The following is a 25,044-nucleotide window of genomic DNA, read 5'->3' as shown; positions in this document are numbered from 1 at the left end:
TAGAAGTTATATTGTTTATAATTATTATTACCATTATTATAGCATTATAGCAGTATATACCAGCATTAATCCTTCATCTAAACAGACAGTAATTATCCCAAATTGTAGCAAATTTGTTCCATCATGAACCCATTGAGGTAGAGCTTTCACCCGAACTAGCATCCCCACGCAAGCACTACAAATTACTTATACTTAGACAAAGTGTATATTCTCATCTATTTACTATACAGTCGTGATTATGTCATCATTAAACTCATGTGATCCTGGGATAAGTGTGCAAAGACTGTAAATAACCTGGTCGTCCTGGGGTAAAAATATAAATGTGTAAAATAATCCTCATCCCTAAATTCACTAATAATATAATATTCTTTATATATTTGTATGGAATAAGATGGCGTGTCCAGTATATAAAAATAAATAAATAAATACCTACATATATATTAATCCCGTGATATTAATTTTAGTAAATATTCGTGCGGATTTAGCTGGCATTCCAAATACAAAATCCCAAGACTTATTCCTTTATCGCAGTGGAGGTCATGTTAGGTCCCTGAGGCCTTGGAAGCGTTTCGCTGCTTCCAAACACTTGAGAATAACAGCGGAAAGCCACACCATCAGAATCTACATTTGCAGGAGATGCCAATTAGGATTTATGCCGCTGGTATTATCATTGCAATGTTATACCTGCCCTACACTGCTGGCCGTTATATGATTTGCCCGCACTTTTGAGTGGAATCTGCAGTTTTAACTTCTCTGTAATTATCGATCTACCCAACTCCGTAATATAACCATGTACAGTGAAAAAGTACCACAACACGCCAAACCACAAGTATTTTCCAAACTCAAAAGCCCAGCCCCCCAGCAGGAGTGTTGCTAATTAATAAAAACGCCGGCCTCAAACTCATCCCCAACAAAAAAATCCTCGCATCAATATTTTGGACGCCGGATTTATATTAAAAAGTCATCTGTTGCTTCAGAAAAAGAGATGAGAAAAAAGCTGAATAAATTATGCCCAGCGTCTCTAGTAGAGCTGAATTCTAAAAATGAGCAAGCGGAAATCTAATATTGGCAGGAGGCATTTGACGTTTGGTGATCCAGTCGAAATATAATAAAAAAAAAGCCGAATGAACGTGATCGCGCTTGTTCTAACTATAAATATACACGTACAAAATAAACACATATGTAGCCGAATGATGAGTATTAAAAAAGGTATCTGTTAATACGAGACAAATTAGGGCAAATTTCTACATAAGTATCTTTGCTTATTAAACACAATTTCATCTAAGAACACTTAACATCCATAACAAAGCATGGTCAAATCAATCTAACCAAACAACTCACCTCAGTCTACAGTTTTATCACGAATCCGAAGCATTTATAAACCGAATAATGAATAACAAATAGACCGCTTTGGGTTCACGAATCGAATCTGTGCCCGTGCAGGTTCAAGGAGAGACTATACCAGTAGCGACTGGTTGTTTTACATAACACTTCGTCATCCAATTTTGTTACATATTGAATCCAGACCTCTGCCAATTCCCCTATATAGTGGTTTCCTATATATAACACCACTCAACACTCTACAGCACCCTAATATACAGTGAAACCTCCATATACCGGACTTTGGGATCTAACGATACCAATCGCATACATTTAGTCCGTTAGAACGCACATATAACGGACTACAATATAACATAACCGAAGCGAAGCTACATACAACAGAATAACCCACATATAATATCCACACCATCCCACATACAACCCACACCAAACCATACACCCACACCATCCACACACTCCACACCATCCAACCACACCCACACCATCCCACCATACACCCACACCACCCCAGCCCATACACCCACACCATCCCATCACACACCCCCACACCACCCTAACATACACACCCACACCATCCCACCATACACCCACACCATCCCCACCACACACCCACACCAACCCACACACACACACCATCCCACCACACCCACACCATCCCACCACATACACCCCACACCATCCCACCACACACCCACACCATCCCACCACACCCACACCATCCAACCACACCCACATCACCCAACCATCCACCACACCATCCCACCATACACACACACCATCCACCAACACCCACACCATCCCACCATACACCCACACCATCCCACCATACACCCACATCATCCAAATCCATACACTCCACATTATCCAACCATCCATTCCACATCATCCTACCATACACCCACACCATCCACCATACACCCACACCATCCTACCATACACTCATTAAATTCATCCCACCATACACCCACAATTCATCCAAACCATCCACACTAACTCCTATGTGGAAGTTATTTCCATAGTTATTTATTACTAAACTTCAACACCTCACACAACATATAATTATCCCGGCTATATACAACTGCAAAAACACTGACCAAATAATAAATAAATACAAATAATAGTGTATATTATATCTAACTGATCAAATTACAATCCCATAAAATATAACACTGGTAACGATTCGTGGAAGTTAAAAAAACAAATTTATATTTACTTATACTGTTCCATGAGTGTCAATCCGTCATAATTACGTCACCAATTCGAACATACAGTAAACACGCTCCCCTGGGACCCTGACACACCCAGTTAACGCCTTTGGACGTGGGCCATGATGAGAACTATTTCCACAAAAGTAACAGACACCACAAAATGGGGAAAAGTGGCTACCTTGTAGCTCGGGGATTTGGCGGGTATTTTAATTGGTGGTGTAAATTAGTGTCATGGGAGTAAGATCCCACGACATACCAGACATCCAGTGTTGCCAATGCACATGTACACACACACCATACATACTACACTGCACTTAAAACCAGACGATTTTATTCAGCATGAGGGGACCCCTGTATATGCAAGCGGTTAAATAAATGATGATTTGCTATACATTTACAAGAGCAACAATAAAATATAAATAACGTCTCTTTGTGTATTTATAACGATGGAAATAATATATAGTAATAAATAAAGGTATTTGTTAGTTTATTGCTCGCATAAATTCATTTGTTATTAAGCCATAACGAAGGCCAAATTATTACAGTTGCTCATATTATAATTCGTAATGTTTCTTGAACCATTTATACGCGGCACCACCTAATGTATTATAGGTTCAATCCTGCAATTAACTCCCATTAGGTAATTGCAACATTACATATGAATTAGAAATATTTTAGGTCCAATAGCTTGTCAGTTTATTTGCTGAAGGTCGCTCGATGATTTCCTGCAGATAACAATGTATATTATATCAAAGAGGTCCGCCTACCTGACTGGGTTATGGTAAAAATGAAGAAAATAGCCCTATAATAATTACACTCTGCTTTCTCCTACCATGTAACTACAAATATATTCGTGCGACAATCAAACCAAATCTACATAATACTTCTGTCTCGTGTTGTTCCTAATCCGTGCTATACGTATTTAGTAAAGTAGCGTCTCAGTTTTAATGTGTATTCGGCTTCTTTATTTTGTCGCATTTGTTTAATTTTAACTAAGAATAATGGTAGGCAGCTACCAAACAGGAGGTACTAGTGCCTGGGAAGATACTGGAAGCATAACGTGTTGTCTAATGGTAGATCCTTGGGCTGCCATATGGTATATCATTAGTAATTCGTGACCAAGTCCCAGGTTGTCATCTGACTTTCTGCTTCATTTACAGACACAATTAAAGGGTCTCAATTATTTTAATATTGACAATACAATATACATATATTGCTTCTCACTCTTTGATCTTTTTTTTTCATTTTGTATTTCTTTTTATAGTTCTTTTATATTATTATTATTATTATTATTATTATTATTATTATTATTATTATTATTATTATTATTATTATTATTATTATTATTATTACATTTTCGCCTCACTTCCCCACCCCAGTCCCTGATGTGGGTCAGTGATCTGCGTCTTCGGGTGGGCTAATCCTGGTAAAAAAAAATATATATATATATATATATATATATATGTGTGTGTATATATATATACAAAACTTTTAGGATTCAACAGCGGACATGACATGCCCAGCAATACGATACAGTAAAGTACAGTACACCAGACGCTTTCATCAGGGATGATCTTCTCCCTAACGCATCTTTACACCTGGAGGTCAACTGAATTCATCCTTAAAAATGAGAGATTAATCATGCCTGCTGCAGGCCCAATAAATAAGTTAGTGACGCTAAGAGGCAGTAACTGATGAACCCCTTTAATATGTGTTCACTCTCCCGCTTAACATTCTTCCTCTTTGGTTTCAAAAAAGAGCAAGAGATTGTTGTTGGTTCACTTAGAATTTAGTTCAACTATGAACAGCATCCATGAACACCTACTTAGTGTTCACCTACTGGCACCAGGAGGGCCACACCCACCTGGTCAAGCACTAGAGGGCCACACCACCCACTGGTACTAGAGGGCCACAATCACCACCCACTGGTACCAGAGGGCCAAGCAACACCACCCACTGGTACCAGGAGGGCCACAATCACCACTCACTGGTACCTGAGGGCCACACCACCACCCACTGGGCACCAGAGGGCCACACACCACCACCTGCTGGCACTAGAGGGCCACACACCACCCACTGGGCACCAGAGGGCCACACACACCACCCACTGGTACCAGAGGGCCACACTCACCACCTGCTACACTCACCACCTGCTACACTCACCACCTGCTACACTCATCATCTGCCACACTCACCACCTGACACACCACCACTGCCACACTCACCACCTGCTACACTCACCACCTGCTACACTCCACCACCTGCCACACTCCACCACCTGCTACACTCACCACCTGCCACACTCACCACCTGCCACACTCACCACCTGCTACACCTCACCACCTGCCACACCACCACCACACTCACCACCTGCTACACTCACCACCTGCTACACTCCACCACCCACACACTCACCACCTGCCACACTCACCACCTGCCACACCCACCATCTGCACACCCACCACCACACCCACCATCCACACACTCACCACCTGCCACCACCACCTGCCACACCCACCACCTGCCACACCCACCACCCACACCCACCACCACACACCTCACCACCACACCACCACCCACACCCACCACCCACACTCACCACCCACACCACCACCTGCTACACTCACCACCTGCTACACTCACCACCTGCCACACCACCACCTGCTACACTCACCACCTGCCACACTCACCACCTGCCACACTCACCACCTGCTACCACCACCTGCTACACACTCACCACCTGACACACCCACCACCTGCCACACTCACCACCTGCCACACTCACCACCTGCCACACTCACCACCTGCCACACTCACCACCTGCCACACTCCATCATCTGCCACACTCACCACCTGCCACACTCACCACCTGCCACACCTCACCACCTGCCACACTCACCACCCACACCACCACCTGCCACACTCACCACCTGCCACACTCACCACCACACTCCACCACCTGCCACACTCACCACCTGCTACACTCACCACCTGCCACACCCATCACCTCACACCCCACCACCTGCCACTCACCACCTGACACTCACCACCTGCCACACCATCATCTTACACCACCACCTGCTACACTCACCACCTGCCACACTCCACCACCACACTCACCACCTGCTACACTCACCACCTGCCACACCACCACCCACACACTCACACCTGCCACACTCCATCATCTGCCACACTCACCACCCACACCCACCACCTGCCACCCACCACCCACACACCACCACCTGCCACACCCACCACCTGCCACACCACCACCTGCCACCACCATCTGCTACACCACCACCTGCTACACCCACCACCTGCCACACTCACCACCTGCTACACTCACCACCTGCCACACCTCACCACCTGCTACACTCACCACCTGCACTCATCATCTGCCACACTCACCACCTGCACTCACTCACCTGCTACACTCACCACCTGCTACACTCATCATCTGCTACACTCACCACCTGCTACACTCACCACCTGCCACACCATCATCCACACACCACCACCCACACTCACCACCCACACCATCACCTGCCCACCACCTGCTACACTCACCACCTGCCACACTCACCACCACACACTCACCACCTGCCACACTCACCACCACACCCATCATCTGCCACACTCACCACCTGCCACATCACCACCTGCTACACTCACCACCTGCTACACCTACTCACCACCTGCTACACTCACCTGCTACACTCACCACCTGCTACACTCACCACCTGCTACACTCATCATCTGCCACACTCACCACCTGCTACACTCACCACTCCTACACCCACCACCTGCCAACCCACCACCTGCCACACCCACCACCCTGCCACACCCCACCATCTGCCACACTCACCTGCCACACCCACCACCTGCCACACCCATCATCCACACCCACCACCACACACTCACCACCCACACACCCACCATCCGGCACACCCACCACCTGCCACACCTCACCACCTGCTGCACCCCACCACCTGCCACACTCCCACCACACCACTGCCACACTCACCACCACACACCTCACCACCTGCCACACCTCACCACCACACACTCATCATCTGCCACACTCACCACCACACTCCACCACCTGCCACACCACCACCTGCTACACTCACCATCTGCTACACTCACCACCTGCCACACTCACCACCTGCCACACTCACCACCTGCCACACTCACATCCGGCACACCCACCACCCACACCCATCACCACACACCCACCACCCCACACCCACCACCTGCCACACCCACACACCCACCACCTGCACCCCACCACCTGCCACACCCCACCACCCGCACCACCACCCACACCACCACCTGCCACACTCACCACCTGCCACACCCACCACCTGCTACACTCACCACCCACTGCCACACCCACCACCTGCCACCCCACCACCCACACCACCACCCACACACTCACCACCTGCCACACCCACCACCTGCCACCACACACTCACCACCTGCTACACTCACCACCTGCTACACTCACCACCTGCTACACTCACCACCTGCCACACTCACCACCCTGCCACACTCACCACCTGCCACACCCACCACCACACACCCACCACCTGCTACACCCACCACCCACAGCACTCACCACCCACACCTCACCACCTGCTACACCTCACCACCTGCCACACTCCACCACCTGCCACACCCACCACCTGCCACACCACCACCTGCCACACCACCTGCCACACTCATCATCTGCCACACCACCACCTGCCACACCTCATCATCTGCCACACTCACCACCCACCACCTGCCACACCCACCACCTGCCACACCACCACCTGCCACACCACCACCTGCTACACTCACCACCTGCCACACTCACCACTCACACTCACCACCTGCTACACTCACCACCTGCCACACTACCACCTGCTACACTCACCTGCCACACTCACCACCTGCCACACCCACCACCTGCTACACTCACCACTCCCACACTCACCACCTGCTACACTCATCATCTGCTACACCCACCACCACACTCACATCTGCCACACTCACCACCTGCCACACTCACCACCACACCACCACCTGCCACACTCACCCACCACACACCACCACCTGCCACACTCACCACCTGCCACACCCACCACCTGCCACACTCACCACCACACTCACCACCTGCTACACTCACCACCTGCCACACTCACCACCTGCCACACTCCACCACCTGCCACACTCATCATCTGCTACACTCACCACCTGCTACACTCACCACCTGCTACACTCACCACCCAACACCACCACCTGCCACACCACCACCTGCCACACCACCACCTGCTACACTCACCATCACACACTCATCACCTGCTACACCACCACCGCCACACTCACCACCTGCACACTCACCACCTGCCACACCACCACCACACTCACCACCTGCCACACCACCACCTCACACCACCACCTGCCACACCCACCACCCACACCACCACCTGCCACACTCACCACCTGCTACACTCACACCTGCCACACTCACCACCTGCTACACTCACCACCTGCCACACTCACCACCTGCCACACTCACCACCTGCACACTCACCACCACACTCACCACCTGCCACTCCCCACCATCTGCCACACCACCACCCACACCCACCATCTGCCACACCCACCACCTGCCACACCACCATCTGCCACACCCACCACCTGCCACACTCACCACCCACACACCTCACCACCCACACACCACCACCCGCCACACCACCACCTGCTCCACACCACACCACCAGCCACACCCACCACCTGCCACACTCACCACCTGCCACACCACCACCCACACCACCACCTGCCACACTCACCACCTGCCACACCCACCACCTGCCACACTCCACCACCTGCTACACTCACCACCTGCCACACTCACCACCTGCCACACCACCACCTGCTACACTCACCACCTGCCACACTCCACCCACCACACACCACCACCTGCCACACTCACCACCTGCCACACTCACCACCTGCCACACTCCACCACCTGCCACACTCACCACCCACACCTCACCACCTGCTACACTCACCACCTGCCACACTCATCACCTGCTACACTCACCACCTGCTACACCCATCATCTGCTACACTCACCACCTGCTACACCTCACCACCTGCCACACTCACCACCTGCCACACCTCACCACCTGCTACACCATCACCTGCTACACTCACCACCTGCTACACCTCCACCACCTGCTACACTCATCATCTGCTACACTCACCACCTGCCACACTCACCACCTGCTACACCACCACCTACTACACTCACCACCCACACTCATCATCTGCCACACCCACCACCTGCTACACCTCACCACCTGCTACACACCATCATCTGCCACACCCACCACCCACACCCACCACCCACACACCCCACCACCCACACTCACCACCTGCCACACTCACCACCCACACACCACCACCTGCCACACACACCTGCCACACCTCACCACCTGCTACACCACCCACACACCACCACCCGCTTACCCACCACCTGCCACACTCACCACCTGCTACACTCCACCACCTGCCACACCACCACCTGCTACACTCACCACCTGCCACACCCACCACCTGCTACACTCACCACCTGCTACACTCACCACCTGCTACACTCACCACCTGCCTACACTCATCATCTGCCACACCTCACCACCACACACCCATCATCTGACACCCACCTGCACTCACCATTCACCCACCACCACTCATCCCACTCACCACCACACCCATCATCTGCCACACCACCACTGCCACTCATCATCTGCTACACTCACCACCTGCTACACTCATCACCTGCTACACTCACCACTCACAGCACTACCACTCATACCATCTTCACACTCACCACTCACACACTACACCTGCTACACTCACCACCACACACCATCATCTCACCACCACCTGCACCACCACCACCCACCACCTGCTACACCTCTCACCTGCCACACTCATCATTCACACTCACACCTCCACACTCACCACCACACTCACCACCTGCTACACTCACCACCTGCTACACTCACACTCTGCTACCACCACCTGCTACACTCACCACCCACACACTACATACTGGTACTCACTAATTGCCACACTTCACCACCTGCCACACTCACCACCTGCTACACTGCCCACTCAGCACACCACCACCTACACCCATCATCTGGTACACTCACCACCTGGCAACACTCACCACCCAACACTCACCACCTGCTACACACTCACCACCTGCCACACCACCACCTGCTACACCTACCACCCTGCACCTACCATCTATATACCACCACACCATCACACCTCCACCCACACTCATCTCATCACCACCTGCCACACCATCATCTGCTACACTCACCACCTGCTCACACCACCACCTGCTGCCACTACCACCTGCCACACTCACCACCTGCCACACTCATCATCTGCCACACTCACCACCTGCTACATCATACTACACCACTCCACACCACCCACCACCCCAAACCCTCACACTCTCACCACCACCTGCTACACTCACCACCTGCTACACTCATCATCTGCTACAATTGACGGGATGAAAACTGTCTTCATTATTTAACACGATAATGATTTTTGTATAGAAGTGCTTGGAGGCTTGGATCTAGGAGTGTGTGTTGGTGCTTGTGAGTGTGTGTTGGTGCTTGTGAGTGTGTGTTGGTGCTTGTGAGTGTGTGTTGGTGCTTGTGAGTGTGTGTTGGTGCTTGTGAGTGTGTGTTGGTGCTTGTGAGTGTGTGTTGGTATTTGAATAATAATAATAATAATAATTAAAGGTTTATTGAAAGAGCATGGCGGCCGGAAGGTTGAAAATATACAGTACATAACTGGGGAATGGGTATCTTGATTGACAAATAATATACTAGTAACATAAGTGATACAAATATGATATATAATAACTAGGTGGGGGAGAAGCTCAACCTACAGGGCATTTCAACATAGTGACAGTGCAAAAAGTAAGATTGACTGGGAGTGAATACACTGGTTGATTACAAGTTATTGATAATTTTTACAATGGTCGGGACTGGGCTGTTCTTATGGCGATCAGCCGTGCTCGTATGGGCTGGATGCGGTTGTGGTGTCGAACAGCAATTCTCGGGCGAGGGATCTCAGGTGGTAGTAGGAGCCGGTGTCGAGGATGGTGCAGAAGCTTCTCACCAAATTTGCAGATGAGGTCGAGTGTGTGTTGGTACTTGTGAGTGAGTGTGAGTGTGTGTAGGTGCTTGTGAATGTGTATTGGTGCTTGTGAGTGTGTGTTGGTGCTTGTGAATGTGTGTTGGTGCTTGTGTGTGTGTTGGTGCTTGTGAATGTGTGTTGGTGCTTGTGAGTGTGTGTTGGTGCTTGTGAATGTGTGTGTTGGTGCTTGTGAGTGTGTGTTGGTGCTTGTGAGTGTGTGTGTTAGATTTTTTTTAGATTGCCCACGAGGGGGCTAGTTTATTGGGCACCCCCTTACATCCTGTGCAAGGTGAAGCGCAGAAGCGTTTACAGTGACCATCTGGGAAGCATGCGGAGTTCATGCTTGCCATTATGACTCATGCATTATGGGCGTAAAAGCCTGAAGGGTCATGGGTTTTGTCAGCAAGTTCCATAAAGTGACAGAATGATGAGTGTGTGGGGGGGAAAATTCCGGTACAATTTATCTGTTTATGGCAAAGTGTGGCAGGTCCCTAATAATGTCAAGTGCCAGGCCTGTCACTAGGAGGAGGGATATCTGGTCAGGGAGGGAAGAGGTGTTGGTAACGGCTGGGGACCTGTAGGAGGAGGTCATAGGGCAAGTGAGGGTGTGAGAGTCGGTTGACCACAAAGTTTACAAACGGTGCGGCCAGGCTCAGGGATGCCAATGTACTAGGCATGGCGAAGTACAGTGGGGGTGGAGGTGATATGGTGTGGTGGGGCAGGTACAGTAGGGGTGGAGGGAGGCACAAAGGCGTTGACAATATTGAGGAACACACCTTTTAGTGTGATTGTGATGGTATGTGCGTCGACATGCAGGTGGGGTACAGGTAGCCGGGGGTGGTGTCCGCAGGTCCACTTGGTAGTCCTGGTGGAGACAACACAGACACAGGAGCGGCACGGCTTGCGGTGGGTGGAGGACAGGTTGAGGCAACACGTGTCGTGAAGATGAGGCACTACGTGTGAAGATGAGGCAGGACTTCGCTCGGGGGCAGCAGGACACACCAGGGCAGGCCCGGTAGGCACTACACCAGTAGCGAAGGCCGCCGGGGGTAGAGTAGGCCATGAACAGGGGGGCTCACAGGGGGACTACCAGCTTGTTTCAAACCAGAAGAGAGGAGTGATTGGGTGGCAACAGATGGCAAGAGTAGGTCGGAGATGGTGGTACAGACTGTAGCGAAGAGTTTTTCAATACGGTTAGTAAGTTCTTGGACGAGGAATATGATCTGTGTCATGTCATTGGAGGGGGGTTGTGGGAGGGTACCGGTGGGAGCACAAGGCCTGACAGCTTCAGAGTACAGATGGGGAGGAAGCCTAGTAGTAGTTGAGTTAGGAGACGGCTGGGACTGCTGTGTTGCAGCCAGGTGAGGCCAGGCAGAGGCAGGTGTTGTTTAAGAAGGCGTTGCTGGAGACAGAGGGGGCACAGAGGGGTGTGGCCTGGAAGACTGGGGGGGGTGGGCGTTGTGGTAGACGTGGCCTTCGGGGAGGCTTTTCCCCTGTGACAGACTGGTGATTGGGGCATTGCCGTGAGTCAGCATTGTGCCGGCCGCCACAGTTACAACATCTGGGATCAATTACATAGCCCACACCACCCCTATTAAGGTGGTCTTTGATTTTCTGGGCACAGGCGGCAGAGTTATGGTTATGTGAACAGCAGAGACATCTGGGACGATCACGTCGGCAGCAGGCAGTGAAAGTGTGACCCCAATGAGAGCAGAAAACACAAAATGCAGGCCCAGGATGATAGGCTTCTGCATACAATGGGGGTAAGAGTGGGTGGGCATCCACAGTGGTTGGGCACTCCCTTCCCTTCCACTTGACAATGACAGCAGCTTGTGGAACTTTCCCCTGGTAATGTCGACGTATACTCAGTATACTAGAGTTAAAGTCACGCTCATCTTCGATGTCAGCATATAGGGGGAAACGTTTCACTTGGATGTGGCAACATTCATCAGCGTCTACTGGGGCACCAGGACAACTCCGTCAAAGCCAACAGTACTAAGTGTTTCATAGACCTCAGGAGTCTGACACTTGATAAAGTTCCGGTTCTTAACTTGTCGTAATTGAATGTTGAGACTGTGCTGTCTGCAGTACTTCATCATCCAATTAAAGCGTTCCTCTACAGTTTTCAGAGAGTCCTTGGGGAAGTGCAGATTCAGCTTACTTGGCTGGTTGGCAGAGGGCAGGGTGATAGGGTCTGTGGCATTGGTGTTTCCACTCCGGTTAGTGTTTCCCATAGAAACATTACCGTCACTGTCATAATCACTGGGGTCTGACTCTCGAAGAGTGTTGGATTCAGTATGACCAGGCGAGTTGGTAATGGCATCCGTATCAGAGATGTCTGCGTCTGCGTCCATGAGAGAGCCTCTTCTGGGACGTTTATGTCGACCCCCCATGCTGGCAAAACTTGCCAGCTGAGGGGACCTTTGGTGGGACGATCGGGAAGTCAAGAGCACCTATGGGCACGTCTGTCCCCCTATGTGGTCACGCCACGACTGAGTGTGAGTGTGTGTTGGTGCTGTGAGGTAGGTCGTGACCCTGTGGGTAGGTCGTGACTCTGTGGGGGAGGTCGTGAGTCTTGTTTACACTACAATATCGTTTTGTTTACATTTATCTCCCTCATAACCAGCGAGAACTGATATGAGTCTTGTACTTGTTCTCTGTCTCGTTATCATCTTGTTGTTCAGTCAGTTAGTCAGTCAATCAAAAGCACTTAACAAATTACTGTCACTACTCAAATAAGACGTACATATATAGCGCTGTTAACGCAGGTAGGAATGAGCTCTGGGTTAACTTTTAGCAAAAAATATAAATTAAGAAAATATTAGATATATACAATGACTCCTTAATTGAGCTCATTAATATTCATCTTTATGTTAATTAGGACAGGTGGTTCGTTCCCTTCAAGGACTGTAAAAATTCACTCACTCACACACTCATTAGTTTGACTGAGTTGGTAATTAGTGTGTTTGTGTGTTAATAATAATAATAATAATGACAATAATAATTGCTTATGGACTCCAACCCAATATCCTAATACAAAAGTGACTACCCTAGTTGTGCTGAGTTAGTTAAGCCGCAGATCTATGCGGCGTTCAGTGACTGTTGTTGGGGGCCGAAGATCTCGTTCCCCAAGGCAAAGCAATGCATACTTAAGCAGAGAGAAGGACATTTCAATCAGCCTGCAACGTAGCTTCCGGGCTGCTGCTTCTGCACAGACAACACCTCGGCCAGCCTAGCGTGGAAGCATCTTACACTTGGTCCCATCCCACCTGATGTTGTGAACACAAGAGGAGTGAAGCTGCCCTGGTCCACGTTCTTGATTCTCTGTTCAAACGCTCTGTTCATTTCGTTTTCGTTCCTCCCATGTGCAGCATCGAGAGACAAGTCGTGGTGATATGCGGCAAGGGGGTCGAATATCCTGATTTCAAAGAAGTCTCACTGTCCCCTCGTTCAGAATCCTCGCACACAAACATACACCCGGGCATCGTTTGTTGTGTTGACACTCCTGTGGTTAAAATGCTCGCCGTAGTGGAAGGAAGGTCGGTTTCACCGTGACGTCACGGCATATCTCCTTTGATATATTTGCTGTGAGGTCCCTTACTACGTCCTGCCTCATGCAAACGAAACCTCTCTTCTTGAACTTCATAACATGGTCGATGTCGTAAGATGTTCTACACATGCATTGGGCGGCCATGCCCTCCACTGGCCAACTGTAAATTCTTGTTTGTTGAGACTGAAGCCTTTGTTCTTATCGGTAAAGTTGTTAGCCAGTTTGATTTGCCCGCCACCTGTGCTACCTTTACTTTTCTCTTCATGATCTCTGATAGATGTTGCATCAGTTGTTGAAGTGTTAGTTAGGTTAGGATGACGTTATGTTAGGTTAATCAAATTAGGTTAGGTTAATTTGGGTGAGAGTAGGTTAGGTTAGGTTAGATTAGATTAGGGTGAGATTACAATAGGGAGAGATCAGTAGGTAAGGTTAGGTTAGGTGAGGTTAGGTTAGGTTGCTCTAATACATTTTTAACCCAAATAGAACTTCAGTTTGAGTTAGAACTAATCTTACGTCAAGTTCACCTCCGCCAACCAGCCAAGACGCAGCCTGGGTATAGGGGAAGAATTAGACAAGAGAACCATTGGCTCACTAAGTCATGGTAATGCCTGCTGAGGGAGCGGCTTAATTCCTATTCATTTATGCTAAGTAGTGACTGGTGCTGTATATAAATCACGGGATCATCATGTAGGAGTGAGGAAGGTGCGGGGGGAGGGGGACTTCTTATTAGACACCGCAAGAGGATCTGAGATGTCAAAACACCCAATGAATCATTTTTCAAAGACAACCAAGTGGGTTGGAGGATAACATGGAGCTTCTTGCTACTTGTAAAAGCTTCGTACAGGTGTTCTAGAAGGTCTCCCTGTGTGCTTGTGAGTTTAACCTCCCCCCTCCCACCCAAGTAGTTTTAAATACTCCTTTCCATCGGCGGGAACCGTCCTTGTTGACAACCAGAGTCGGGACGGACACCGCACTACAGCGCTGGACGGGGAGGTGTAGCGGTAAAACGAACTAATGATACTGGAGTTAGTTCGTTTTACCGCCACACCTCCCCGTCGAGCGCTGTAATGTGGCGTCCTTTCCGACTCTAGATTTTTTAAAACTCTGGTTGTCAACAGGACGATCCCCTGCCGACGGGAAGTGAGTGTTTAAAACTACTGGGAGTTAAAAGACTAAAACTCTTTTATTTAGGAAGAGACAAGGCGGAAGTTGGCACTGATGAACTGGGAAAAATAACACTTTTTATTTTTATTTTTAGTTTGCTTTGATGTTACTTTCGGTAGTGTGTCGTGTTAGTGAGGCAGTGTGTCGTGTTAGTGAGGCAGTGTGTCGTGTTAGTGAGGCAGTGTGTCGTGTTAGTGAGGCAGTGTGTCGTGTTAAGTAAGGCAGTGCGTGTTAGTGAGCAGTGCATCGTGTTAGTGAGGCAGTGTGTCGTGTTAGTGAGGCAGTGTGTCGTGGTGAGGTAGTGTGTCGTGTTAGTGAGGCAGTGTGTCGTGATAGTGAGGCAGTGTGTCGTGTTAGTGAGGCAGTGTGTCGTGTCAAATCACTTCTGTCACGGCTGGAGACTGTCTCATATCACCGTTTTCTTTGACCTCTGAAACTGTTTCCATGGCAACACTTGATCAATTTGCCGAGATTGTCACTACTAGCTAATATAGAAGATGCTACTATAATGCTAGCTACTATAGGAGGTTCTGATATAACAATAGACTATATAGATCCTCATCTAACGCTAGCTAATATAGGTCACATTCTACACGCTTCTCCTGGTCCGGTTTAAGTTGGGTATTTGTAATCGTGTGGGGCCTTCCCTTGTATTGCCCAGCGACCACCACACCTCATTTCTGTCTCCTTATTTGTGCCAGGAGAAGCAAGATGGTGGAGACGCTGTGGGGAGGTGTGGGGAGCGTGTGAATGGTGAGGCAAGGAGGAGAGAGGTGGGGAGAGGGAGAGGTGAGGGGGGGAGGGAGGAGGTGAGGAGGTAGTAGGGAATGGGAGGAGAGGTGATGATGTAGGGTGGGGGAGATGAAGGGAGAGGGGGAGATGAGAAGGGTTGGGATGGGAAGGGAGAGAGAGTGAGGGAGGAGAGGAGAGGGAGGAGGGAGGGGGATGAGGTGGGTTGAGTAGGAGGAGGAGATGATAAGAGGTGAGAGATATGGGGAGGTTTATGAGGGGGGTTAAAGAGGGTGAAGGAGTAGAGATAAGGGTATCATTTGTGTCCGCCCTGTTACAACACCCCATCAGCCACCAACGGGGTCATATCATCCCCGAAAATAATTAGGACTGAGCAGGTGTGGTAATTGACTCGCTAATTAACCTGGATAATTAGGTTAGGTTAAATTATGTTAGGTTAGATCAGGTTAAGTTAGGTTAATGTTAGAATGGTTAATCTTAAAGTAAAATAAGTTAGGCTTTGGTTAGGTTAGGTTGGGTTAAGTAAGGATAAGTTATGCTAGGTTAGATCAGGTTTAGTTAGGTTAATGTTAAAATGGTTAATCTTAAAGTAAAATAAGTTAGGGTGGCTAATCTTCAGGTGTTCCCTCGTTTCCAACTTACAGTAATAACAGTTTATGTCCTGAATAAGTAAAATTACCTCCAACTGTCCCCAGGATGGAGTTGTTAAGAGTGAAGGGAAACACCCACAATAACAGAGCCACGATGATGTCAACAAGGTCTGAACCATCCCAAGGTCTCGTGTCTTAACATCCTGTCACGTTACATGAACTGTCACGTCACATGCAGTCACGTCATATGCACTGTCACGTCACATGCACTGTCATGTCACATGCACTGTCACGTCACATGAACTGTCACATCACATGAACTGTCACGTCACATGCACTGTCACGTCATATGCACTGTCACGTCACATGCACTGTCACGTCATATGCACTGACACGTCACATGAACTGTCACGTCATATGCACTGTCACGTCACATGAACAGTCACGTCACATGAACTGTCAAGTCTACATCAACACTTGTCATGAATAATGTTGACACCATTACCACCACTGTACACCCACCACAATTTCCTTCAGCATAAAAGTGCCAAAATAGACCACAGCAATTTAATACTCTCGCCTGACATGACCCAGAGAGGAAATTGTGTGTTAACAGCCACCTACAGACAGTGAGGGAGGCTGTTAGACCAGACACACAGACATACAGACAGTGAGAGAGGCTTAAGGAGAGAAGGTGGACTGAATTGTAAAGTAAGCAAGCAAAATGCAGACCCAGTTTACGGTAGGGAACTGGGTCATCGCCGGGGGGAGGGGGAAGAGGGAGAGAAGGGAAGAGGAGAAATGGAAGAGGGGAGGGGGAAGGGAAATGAGGGAGAGAGGAGAGGATGGAAGGAGGGGAAGTGTACACTCCTCTTCCAGGCCACGAGACATGAAGTGTGTTTGAGTAAAGTGTGTGAGTAAAGATCTGAGAGACACTGCATCAATCTTCACCCTATAGTCTTCACTTTGGCTCTACTGTAACGTGTTTCTATAACGTATATGAGATATTCTGTAACGAGACGCAGAGTACAGGTAACAACAGTGTAATGGGACGCAGATTACAGGTAACAACAGTGTAATAAGACGCAGATTACAGGTAACAACAGTGTAATGGGACGCAGATTACAGGTAACAACAGTGTAATGAGACGCAGATTACAGGTAACAACAGTGTAATGAGACGCAGATTACAGGTAACAACAGTGTAATGGGACGCAGATTACAGGTAACAGCAGTGTAATGAGACGCAGATTACAGGTAACAACAGTGTAATGAGACGCAGATTACAGGTAACAATAGATCAATGAAGAGGACAAAAACTGATGTTAATAATGAAATGGAAAAGTTTAGCTCAGATTAAAGGTGATGATCAGTAGGTAAAAAGTGTCAAGCAATCTCATTACCTGTTTGATTGATGTGTTTACCTGTCCCTCACGTCTGCAACACCTGTTCAACATCTGTCCCTCACCTGTTCAACACCTGTTCATTACCTGTTCAGCACCTGTCCATTACCTGTTCACCACCTGTTCATTACCTGTTCAATACCTGCCCCTCACCTATTCAACACCTGTCCATTACCTGTTCAATACCTGTCCCTCACCTGTTCAACACCTGTCCATTACCTGTCACTTTCTTCTTCTTGTGTAAGGAGGAGGGAGGAAGAGATAGAGGAGGAGGATAAGGTAGAACGAAGGAGGAGGAGGAGGCGAGAGGAAGAGGAGGCGGGAGGAAGAGGTAGAGGAGGAAGAGGAGGAGAGGGTGAGGATAATGAAGGGAGTGATTAGATGAAGAGCGTCGACGACTTTGTTTATGACACCTGGAGGAAGACGGGGAGGGGGGAGGACGAGGAAGGGGAGGAGGAAGAGGAGGGAGGAGGACGAGGAAGGGGAGGAGGGAGGAGAAGGAGAAGAGGGGGAGAAGGAGGAGGAGAAAATGGAGGCTAAGTACAGAAGAAGAAAAACAGAGAGAAAGAGAGAGAGAGCTTGACTGCAGCGGTGAACTGTTCCATCATAGCGAGCAAGTCAAGTGTGAGGACAAGTGGAGAGTGAATGGCTCGAGGGTGAGGCTGGAGTGCGAGAGGGAGGCTCGAGGGTGAGGTTGGAGTGCGAGAAAAAGGCTTGAGGGTGAGGCTGGAGTGCGAGAGGGAGGCTCGAAGGTGAGGTTGGAGTGCGAGAGGGAGGCTCGATGGTGAGGTTGGAGTGCGAGAGGGAGCTCCCGGGGTAAGGTTGGAGTGAGAAAAAGGCTCGGGGTGAGGCTGGGTGAGGAGGGAGGCTCTCCCGAGGTGTGAGGCCTGGAGTGCAGAGGGAGGCTCGGGTGGAGCTGGGTGCGAGGAGGGAGGCTCGAGGTGAGGCTGGAGTGCAGAGGGAGGCTCGGGGAGTGAGCTGGAGTGCAGGAGGGAGGCTCGAGGTGAGGCTGGAGTGCGAGGGAGGCTCGAGGGTGAGGTTGGAGTGCAGAAGGAGGCTCGAGGGGTGAGGCTGGAGTGCAGAGGGAGGCTCGAGGGTGAGGCTGAGGTGCGAGAGGGGAGGCTCGAGGGTGAGGTTGGAGTGCAGAGGGGGCTCGAGGGTGAGGTTGAAAAATCGAGGTGAGGCTGGAGTGCGAGGGAGGCTCAGGGGTGAGGCCTGGGGGAGGTGCGAGAGGAGGCTCAGGGGGTGAGGTTCAGGTCGAGAAGGAGGCTCGAGCGTGAGGTTGGAGTGCGAAGGAGGCTCGAAGTGTGAGGTTGGAGTGCAGAGAAGGAGTAATAGTTCCCTGAGCTGTTTAACCGACGGCCTGACAGATGGGTAAGTGACTCTCTCTCTCTCTCTCTCTCTCTCTCTCTCTCTCTCCTCCCAGCACACGGCTCCCACAGATGCAGGTAGTTGCCTTTCCTGGTATAAAGTCCGAGACGGGAGGCGGACTGAGGTGCAGTATAACTCATTGCCGTGGGAACCGTGCACACCTGTCTTCTCTTGTTACCTTGGCGGGGCGGGACGGTGGTGCGAGGTGGAACGGGGCGGGGTGGAGGGTGGTGGAGATGGTGGGGTGCTGGGCAGGGCAGGGGAGCAGGGCAGGGGCAGAGGTGGTGGAGATGGTGGGGCGGTGGCGGCTTAAGTTAGCATCTTGCCTGCTGTCGTAACGCTGGATGCTGTAAAGTTTAATATTTTAGTAACTTTATTTCCGTGTGTCAGTGTTTAGGGCTTTGGGTTGGGTTAGGTTGGTTTTAGGTTGGGTTAGGTTGGTTTTAAGTTGGGTTAGGTTGGTTTTAGGTTGGGTTAGGTTGGTTTTAGGTTAGTTGGGATTGGTTCTGTTGCTTTGATTTGGATTGGTTTTAGGTTAGTTTGGTTTGGGTTGAGTTGGTTGAGATTAGTTCTGTTGGGTTGGGTTTGTTAGTTTAGGTTTAGTTAGTGTATAAACTTGTCATTAACTTTTTGTGTATTGCGCATTTCATCGTATTTCTGCGTATTTCTGTATATTTCTGCATATTTTTGTAAATGTTTTCTTCAGATTTATGTGTATTTCTACGTATTTCTGCGTATTACTGTACATTTATGGATATTTCTGCCAATCTCTGTAATACTTTAAGTTATATTATCCACGTAGTCAACATTAGATCACACCTGACTAATTCACTATCCATATAAAACAAACGTAAACATCTGTGTCACCATGTTTACTCCCCACAACGAGTTTATAAACAATAAAAACAATATTGCCAACAACTAAAAAATTCATGACTGAAAAATGGGGAGAGTTTGTTACCGAGGCTATGTTGTAGCTGGCAGGCTGCAGGCAGGTTGAGGGGGGGGGGCCAGGTAGGTTGGTAGGCCGGAAGGGTGGAAGGGAGAGTGGCTGGCAAGAAGGGTGGAATGGAGGAAGACAGGAAGGGAAGCTGGCAGGCTGGTTGGTTGGCAGGAAGGAAGGAAGGGAATCGGACAGGAAGGAAAGGAGACATACACACACACACACACCTTAGCTATATACTTTACATTCTCTATAATATTCCCATAAAATATATATCGGTCAACCTATATAATGTACATAGTGGAGCTGTTGACCAGGTGATTAAAAAATAAAAAACTATGAAAAAAAAAATGGAAATTGACCCTTATGACAGTTGCGACTTGTTTGAGGAAGTGCTTATACAACACACTGTTTACAAGGCTTCTGTAGAGTAGCCACTGTACCTGACACCTTCAATCTTCTCAGCTGTAACGTTAGTCTAGGTTTGGCTAGGTTAGGTTTGGTTAAGTTAGCGTTAGGTTAGGTTAGGTTAGGTTAGGTTAGGTTAGGTTAGGTTAGGTTAGGTTAGGTTAGGTTAGGTTAGGTTAGAGTGGTTAATCATAGGGTGATATAAGCTGGTGGGGACCATTGTTCAGGAGGTGGTTGTAATAAGACAAGTTTGGTCAGGTTCAACACAGAACTCTTAGTGTCATACACGGATTTGATCAGTCGTGAGGTTGATCAGTCGTGAGGTTGATCAGTCGTGAGGTTGATCAGTCGTGAGGTTGATCAGTCGTGAGGTTGATCAGTCGTGAGGTTGATCAGTCGTGAGGTTGATCAGTCGTGAGGTTGATCAGTCGTGAGGATGATCACTCAATGAATCTCCTCAAGTTAATCATAAATCAAGTTAATTTAAACTTAGATCAAACTCGTTCTTTGGTAAGCTTAAATAACACCAGCTTATGGATAAAACAGCTTATTTTAACCTTGTTTTGCTGCTCCTCCCACAATGCACCGCGAAAAAACAATGTCCTGTCGTATGGTATTGTGTGCTCGGGTCCTTTATACACGCACACACACACACACACACACACACACACACACACACACACACACACACACACACATAATCCCTCTTACAGTGTACAGGTCTGGTTGCAGCTCAGAATTCAACACATTTTGGAACTAAATTTAAAGTGGTTACTGTTTATATATACAGTAAACCCTCCCAATACCGGACTAATTTTTTTGCAAGCCCTCTCCATAATTGGGAGGATTCTGTTAATGAAAATATCCACGAATGAGAAGTACGCTATTGAGAGGGTTTACTGTATGCCTCAACACACACACACACACACACGGTCCATAGTATAAGCTGTCATAATATTTACTCTCACAGATCTATGTTACAGCATCTATGTTACTCGAAATTTCACATAATCATTAAAATAGTCAGGAATTTCACGTTAGCTTGAGGAAGGTGTGTGTGTGTGTGTGTGTGTGTGTGTATGTGTGTGTGTGTGTGTGTGTGTGTGTGTGTGTGTGTGTGTGTGTGTGTGTGTGTGTGTGTGTGTGTGTGTGTTTACTAGGTATACCTCTTGTGTCTGTAAGCATCCCACCACTTCTCCAGACACTTTCTTGACTCGCCAGATTACTGTATTACTGTGTTTGTTAATGTTAGTGAGAGAGATGTGTTTTATTTGTTTGTTTTGTTTTTCTTTTAATTTATTGTGCACACACACACACACACACACACACACACACACACACACACACACCCTGTGACTCTTGCATTCATGAACATCATCAAAATATTTAACTTGGTCAATCACAACAAAATTCTCAACAGTTATTGACCTTGGGTCTCGGAGTTGCCTCATACCAAGGCTGCCTTAGTGACCGACGCTAGGCTGTTTGCTTCCGAGGGGCTGTCTACACCATACAGGCACTCACCTGCGGCGTCCCCCAAGGCACCAGGATGGCACCACACTGCTTCTTCATCCTCATCAACAAAGACGTAAAATATACCGCTTCTACCCGCTGGCATCAGTTTATAGCGCCCTTCAGAACCTACTGAACAGTGTCCACTACTGGCCCACCATCACCCACACCTCTCCCACCACAGTGAGCACCAACACACACCAGGTTGTGGACTCCACCAAGCTCCTCGGCGTCACTAAAGACAACTAACTGAACTGTACAGTAAAGCGCACGTCAGTACAATCGGAAAATCTTTACATCCTCCGTCATCTCAAGTCACTCTGAGTTCCCGCTCCTGAGCTCTTCGATGTTTACGCAACATTCATACTTACTAACCTCAACTACGCTTGGCTTTCCTCCTTCTCTGGTACACAGCGAGGACTTCAAGTGGGAGTACAGAAGAGGCCGTGCAAGACTATTCTCTTGCTCTCTTACACCACATATCAAGAGGCACTCACTCCGATGGCCCTCTGATCACCACCATGACCTCATCTGTCAGTTTGGGATGAAACTGCTACACCACCCTCGCTACCAACTCCTGCTGCCACTAGAGATCCCTTGTCCGCTAATTGCTGTTCGACACCACCACCAGACCCAGCCCCAATATAGGACCAGATACTGATCACTATAAGAACAGCCCCTTCTCAACCATCGCAGAAAATCAACAACTCGGACATAACTTGTGTGTTCACTCCTTGCCGATCTCACTTCTGTACTGTGACTCTGTTGAAATGATCCTCTCTCCTATGTGAAGCACTTACGTCTTGTTAATCAACCTTAGTTACCACACACACACACACACACACACACTTCATCCTTGACCACCGACGGGTCAAGACGGGTCAGACGCACCTGGCGCTGCTCAGCAGCAGCCACGTCAACTGCTCTGTTGGCCCATACCAACTCCCTCCCCTGAACCCTCCTCCCCACCGGAATATCAACAAGTTATCGCCAGAAGTTACTATTTCATTTGGGAAAGGAATGGAACCAGTGTTGAATAGTGGTGAACAGTGCTTAAGTCAGTGAAAAACAACTCGTCAGTTGAGTCTTACCTAAGATAACCTTCACACAGTGAGGTCCCAGGTACCCAGTGATAATTCCCCTGAGACTCCACGATAGAGAGGCCTGGGACCACACCTCACCCACTTGAGTGAGTGAAGTCCTGTGACAACAGACTACATGGTGTCCCCATGATGCTACGACACCACGAAGTGAATGAGTTGCTACAGCATCATGTGAGGTTCCTCATAACACCATCTGTGAGGGAATTACTACACCACATCAGGCCCCTCATCCACCATCTGTGAGGGAATTACTACACCACATCAGGCCCCGCATAACACCATCTGTGAGGGAATTACTACACCACATCAGGCCCCGCATAACACCATCTGTGAGGGAATTACTACACCACATCAGGCCCCTCATACACCATCTGTGAGGGAATTACTACACCACATCAGGCCCCGCATAACACCATCTGTGAGGGAATTACTACACCACATCAGGCCCCTCATACACCATCTGTGAGGGAATTACTACATCACGTCAAGCCCCTCACAACACCACCTGTGAGGGAACTAGTACTCCACGTGATGCCCCTCATAACGCCATCTGTGAGGGAGTTACTACACTACGTGTCTGCTGTTCAACACCTCAGCTCACATGATCTATGTGTGTAAACATTAATCTGTATGTTCACTGTATGTTCCTTCACCTTTCTCTAATGAAGGCTTTTGTTAAACCACCAATGTTTGTAATAAGTCATTTATGTCCAATGTATATTTTCAGCCTTCGGGCTGCAAACTTTTTCAATAAACCGTTTATTATTATTATTATTATTATTATTATTATTATTATTATTATTATTATTATTATTATTATTATTACTCTGTCATACACCAAGTAAGTCAAATCTGGCATCTTGGTGACGTAGAGTTACTTACGTGGGGTAAAAAAGTGTACAGCAGGTGTGGGGTATAAAGTGTAAAGCTGGTGTGGGGTATAAAGTGTACAGCAGGTGTGGGGTATAGTGTACAGCAGGTGTGGGGTATAAAGTGTAAAGCTGGTGTGGGGTATAAAGTGTACAGCAGGTGTGGGGTATAGTGTACAGCAGGTGTGGGGTATAAAGTGTAAAGCTGGTGTGGGGTATAAAGTGTACAGCAGGTGTGGGGTATAGTGTACAGCAGGTGTGGGGTATAAAGTGTAAAGCTGGTGTGGGGTATAAAGTGTACAGCAGGTGTGGGGTATAAAGTGTACAGCAGGTGTGGGGTTTAAAGTGTACAGCAGGTGTGGGGTATAAAGTGTACAGCAGGTGTGGGTATAAAGTGTGCAGCAGGTGTGGGGTATAAGTGTGAGGTGTGGGGTTTAAAGTGTACAGCAGGTGTGGGGTATAAAGTGTACAGCAGGTGTTGGGGTTTCAGTATCTTTTATCTTATCAACTCAACCCCAAAACAGTTAACATCATGGGCCGGAATTGATAGGGAATGGAGCCATCTAGCTGCATGGGTTGGCCGGGTGGTGGAGGGAAATGGACGGGGCCGGATAGC

The 25,044-nt window shown here is 48.6% G+C and overlaps 1 protein-coding gene across 1 annotated transcript; it reads right to left on the bottom strand.

Annotated features, from left to right (window-relative positions):
* Window positions 1-18,840: 18,840 nt before the first annotated feature.
* On the bottom strand, window positions 18,841-22,516 carry LOC121855038 (vegetative cell wall protein gp1-like). Its single transcript, XM_042349868.1, has 2 exons — window positions 22,469-22,516; window positions 18,841-19,521 (listed from the first exon to the last, which is right to left on the bottom strand). The coding sequence occupies exons 1-2, from the start codon at window positions 22,514-22,516 to the stop codon at window positions 18,841-18,843; spliced, it is 729 nt and encodes a 242-aa protein (XP_042205802.1).
* Between the last annotated feature and the right edge of the window lie 2,528 nt (window positions 22,517-25,044).

Source organism: Homarus americanus, unplaced genomic scaffold (genome assembly GCF_018991925.1).
Source record: "Homarus americanus isolate GMGI-L3 unplaced genomic scaffold, GMGI_Hamer_2.0 scaffold1024, whole genome shotgun sequence".
NCBI lineage: Eukaryota > Metazoa > Arthropoda > Malacostraca > Decapoda > Nephropidae > Homarus > Homarus americanus.
This window is presented reverse-complemented; position numbering and strand designations above follow the sequence as displayed.

Coding starts and splice junctions, on each gene's coding strand:
- LOC121855038 (XM_042349868.1), bottom strand. CDS start 22,516: ATGAAGAAGCAGTGTGGTGCCATCCTGGTGCCTTGGGGGACGCCGCAG. Junction 19,522..22,468: donor TGCCTTGGGGGACGCCGCAG/GTGAGTGCCTGT, acceptor TCACACTTCGAG/CCTCCTTCGCACTCCAACCT.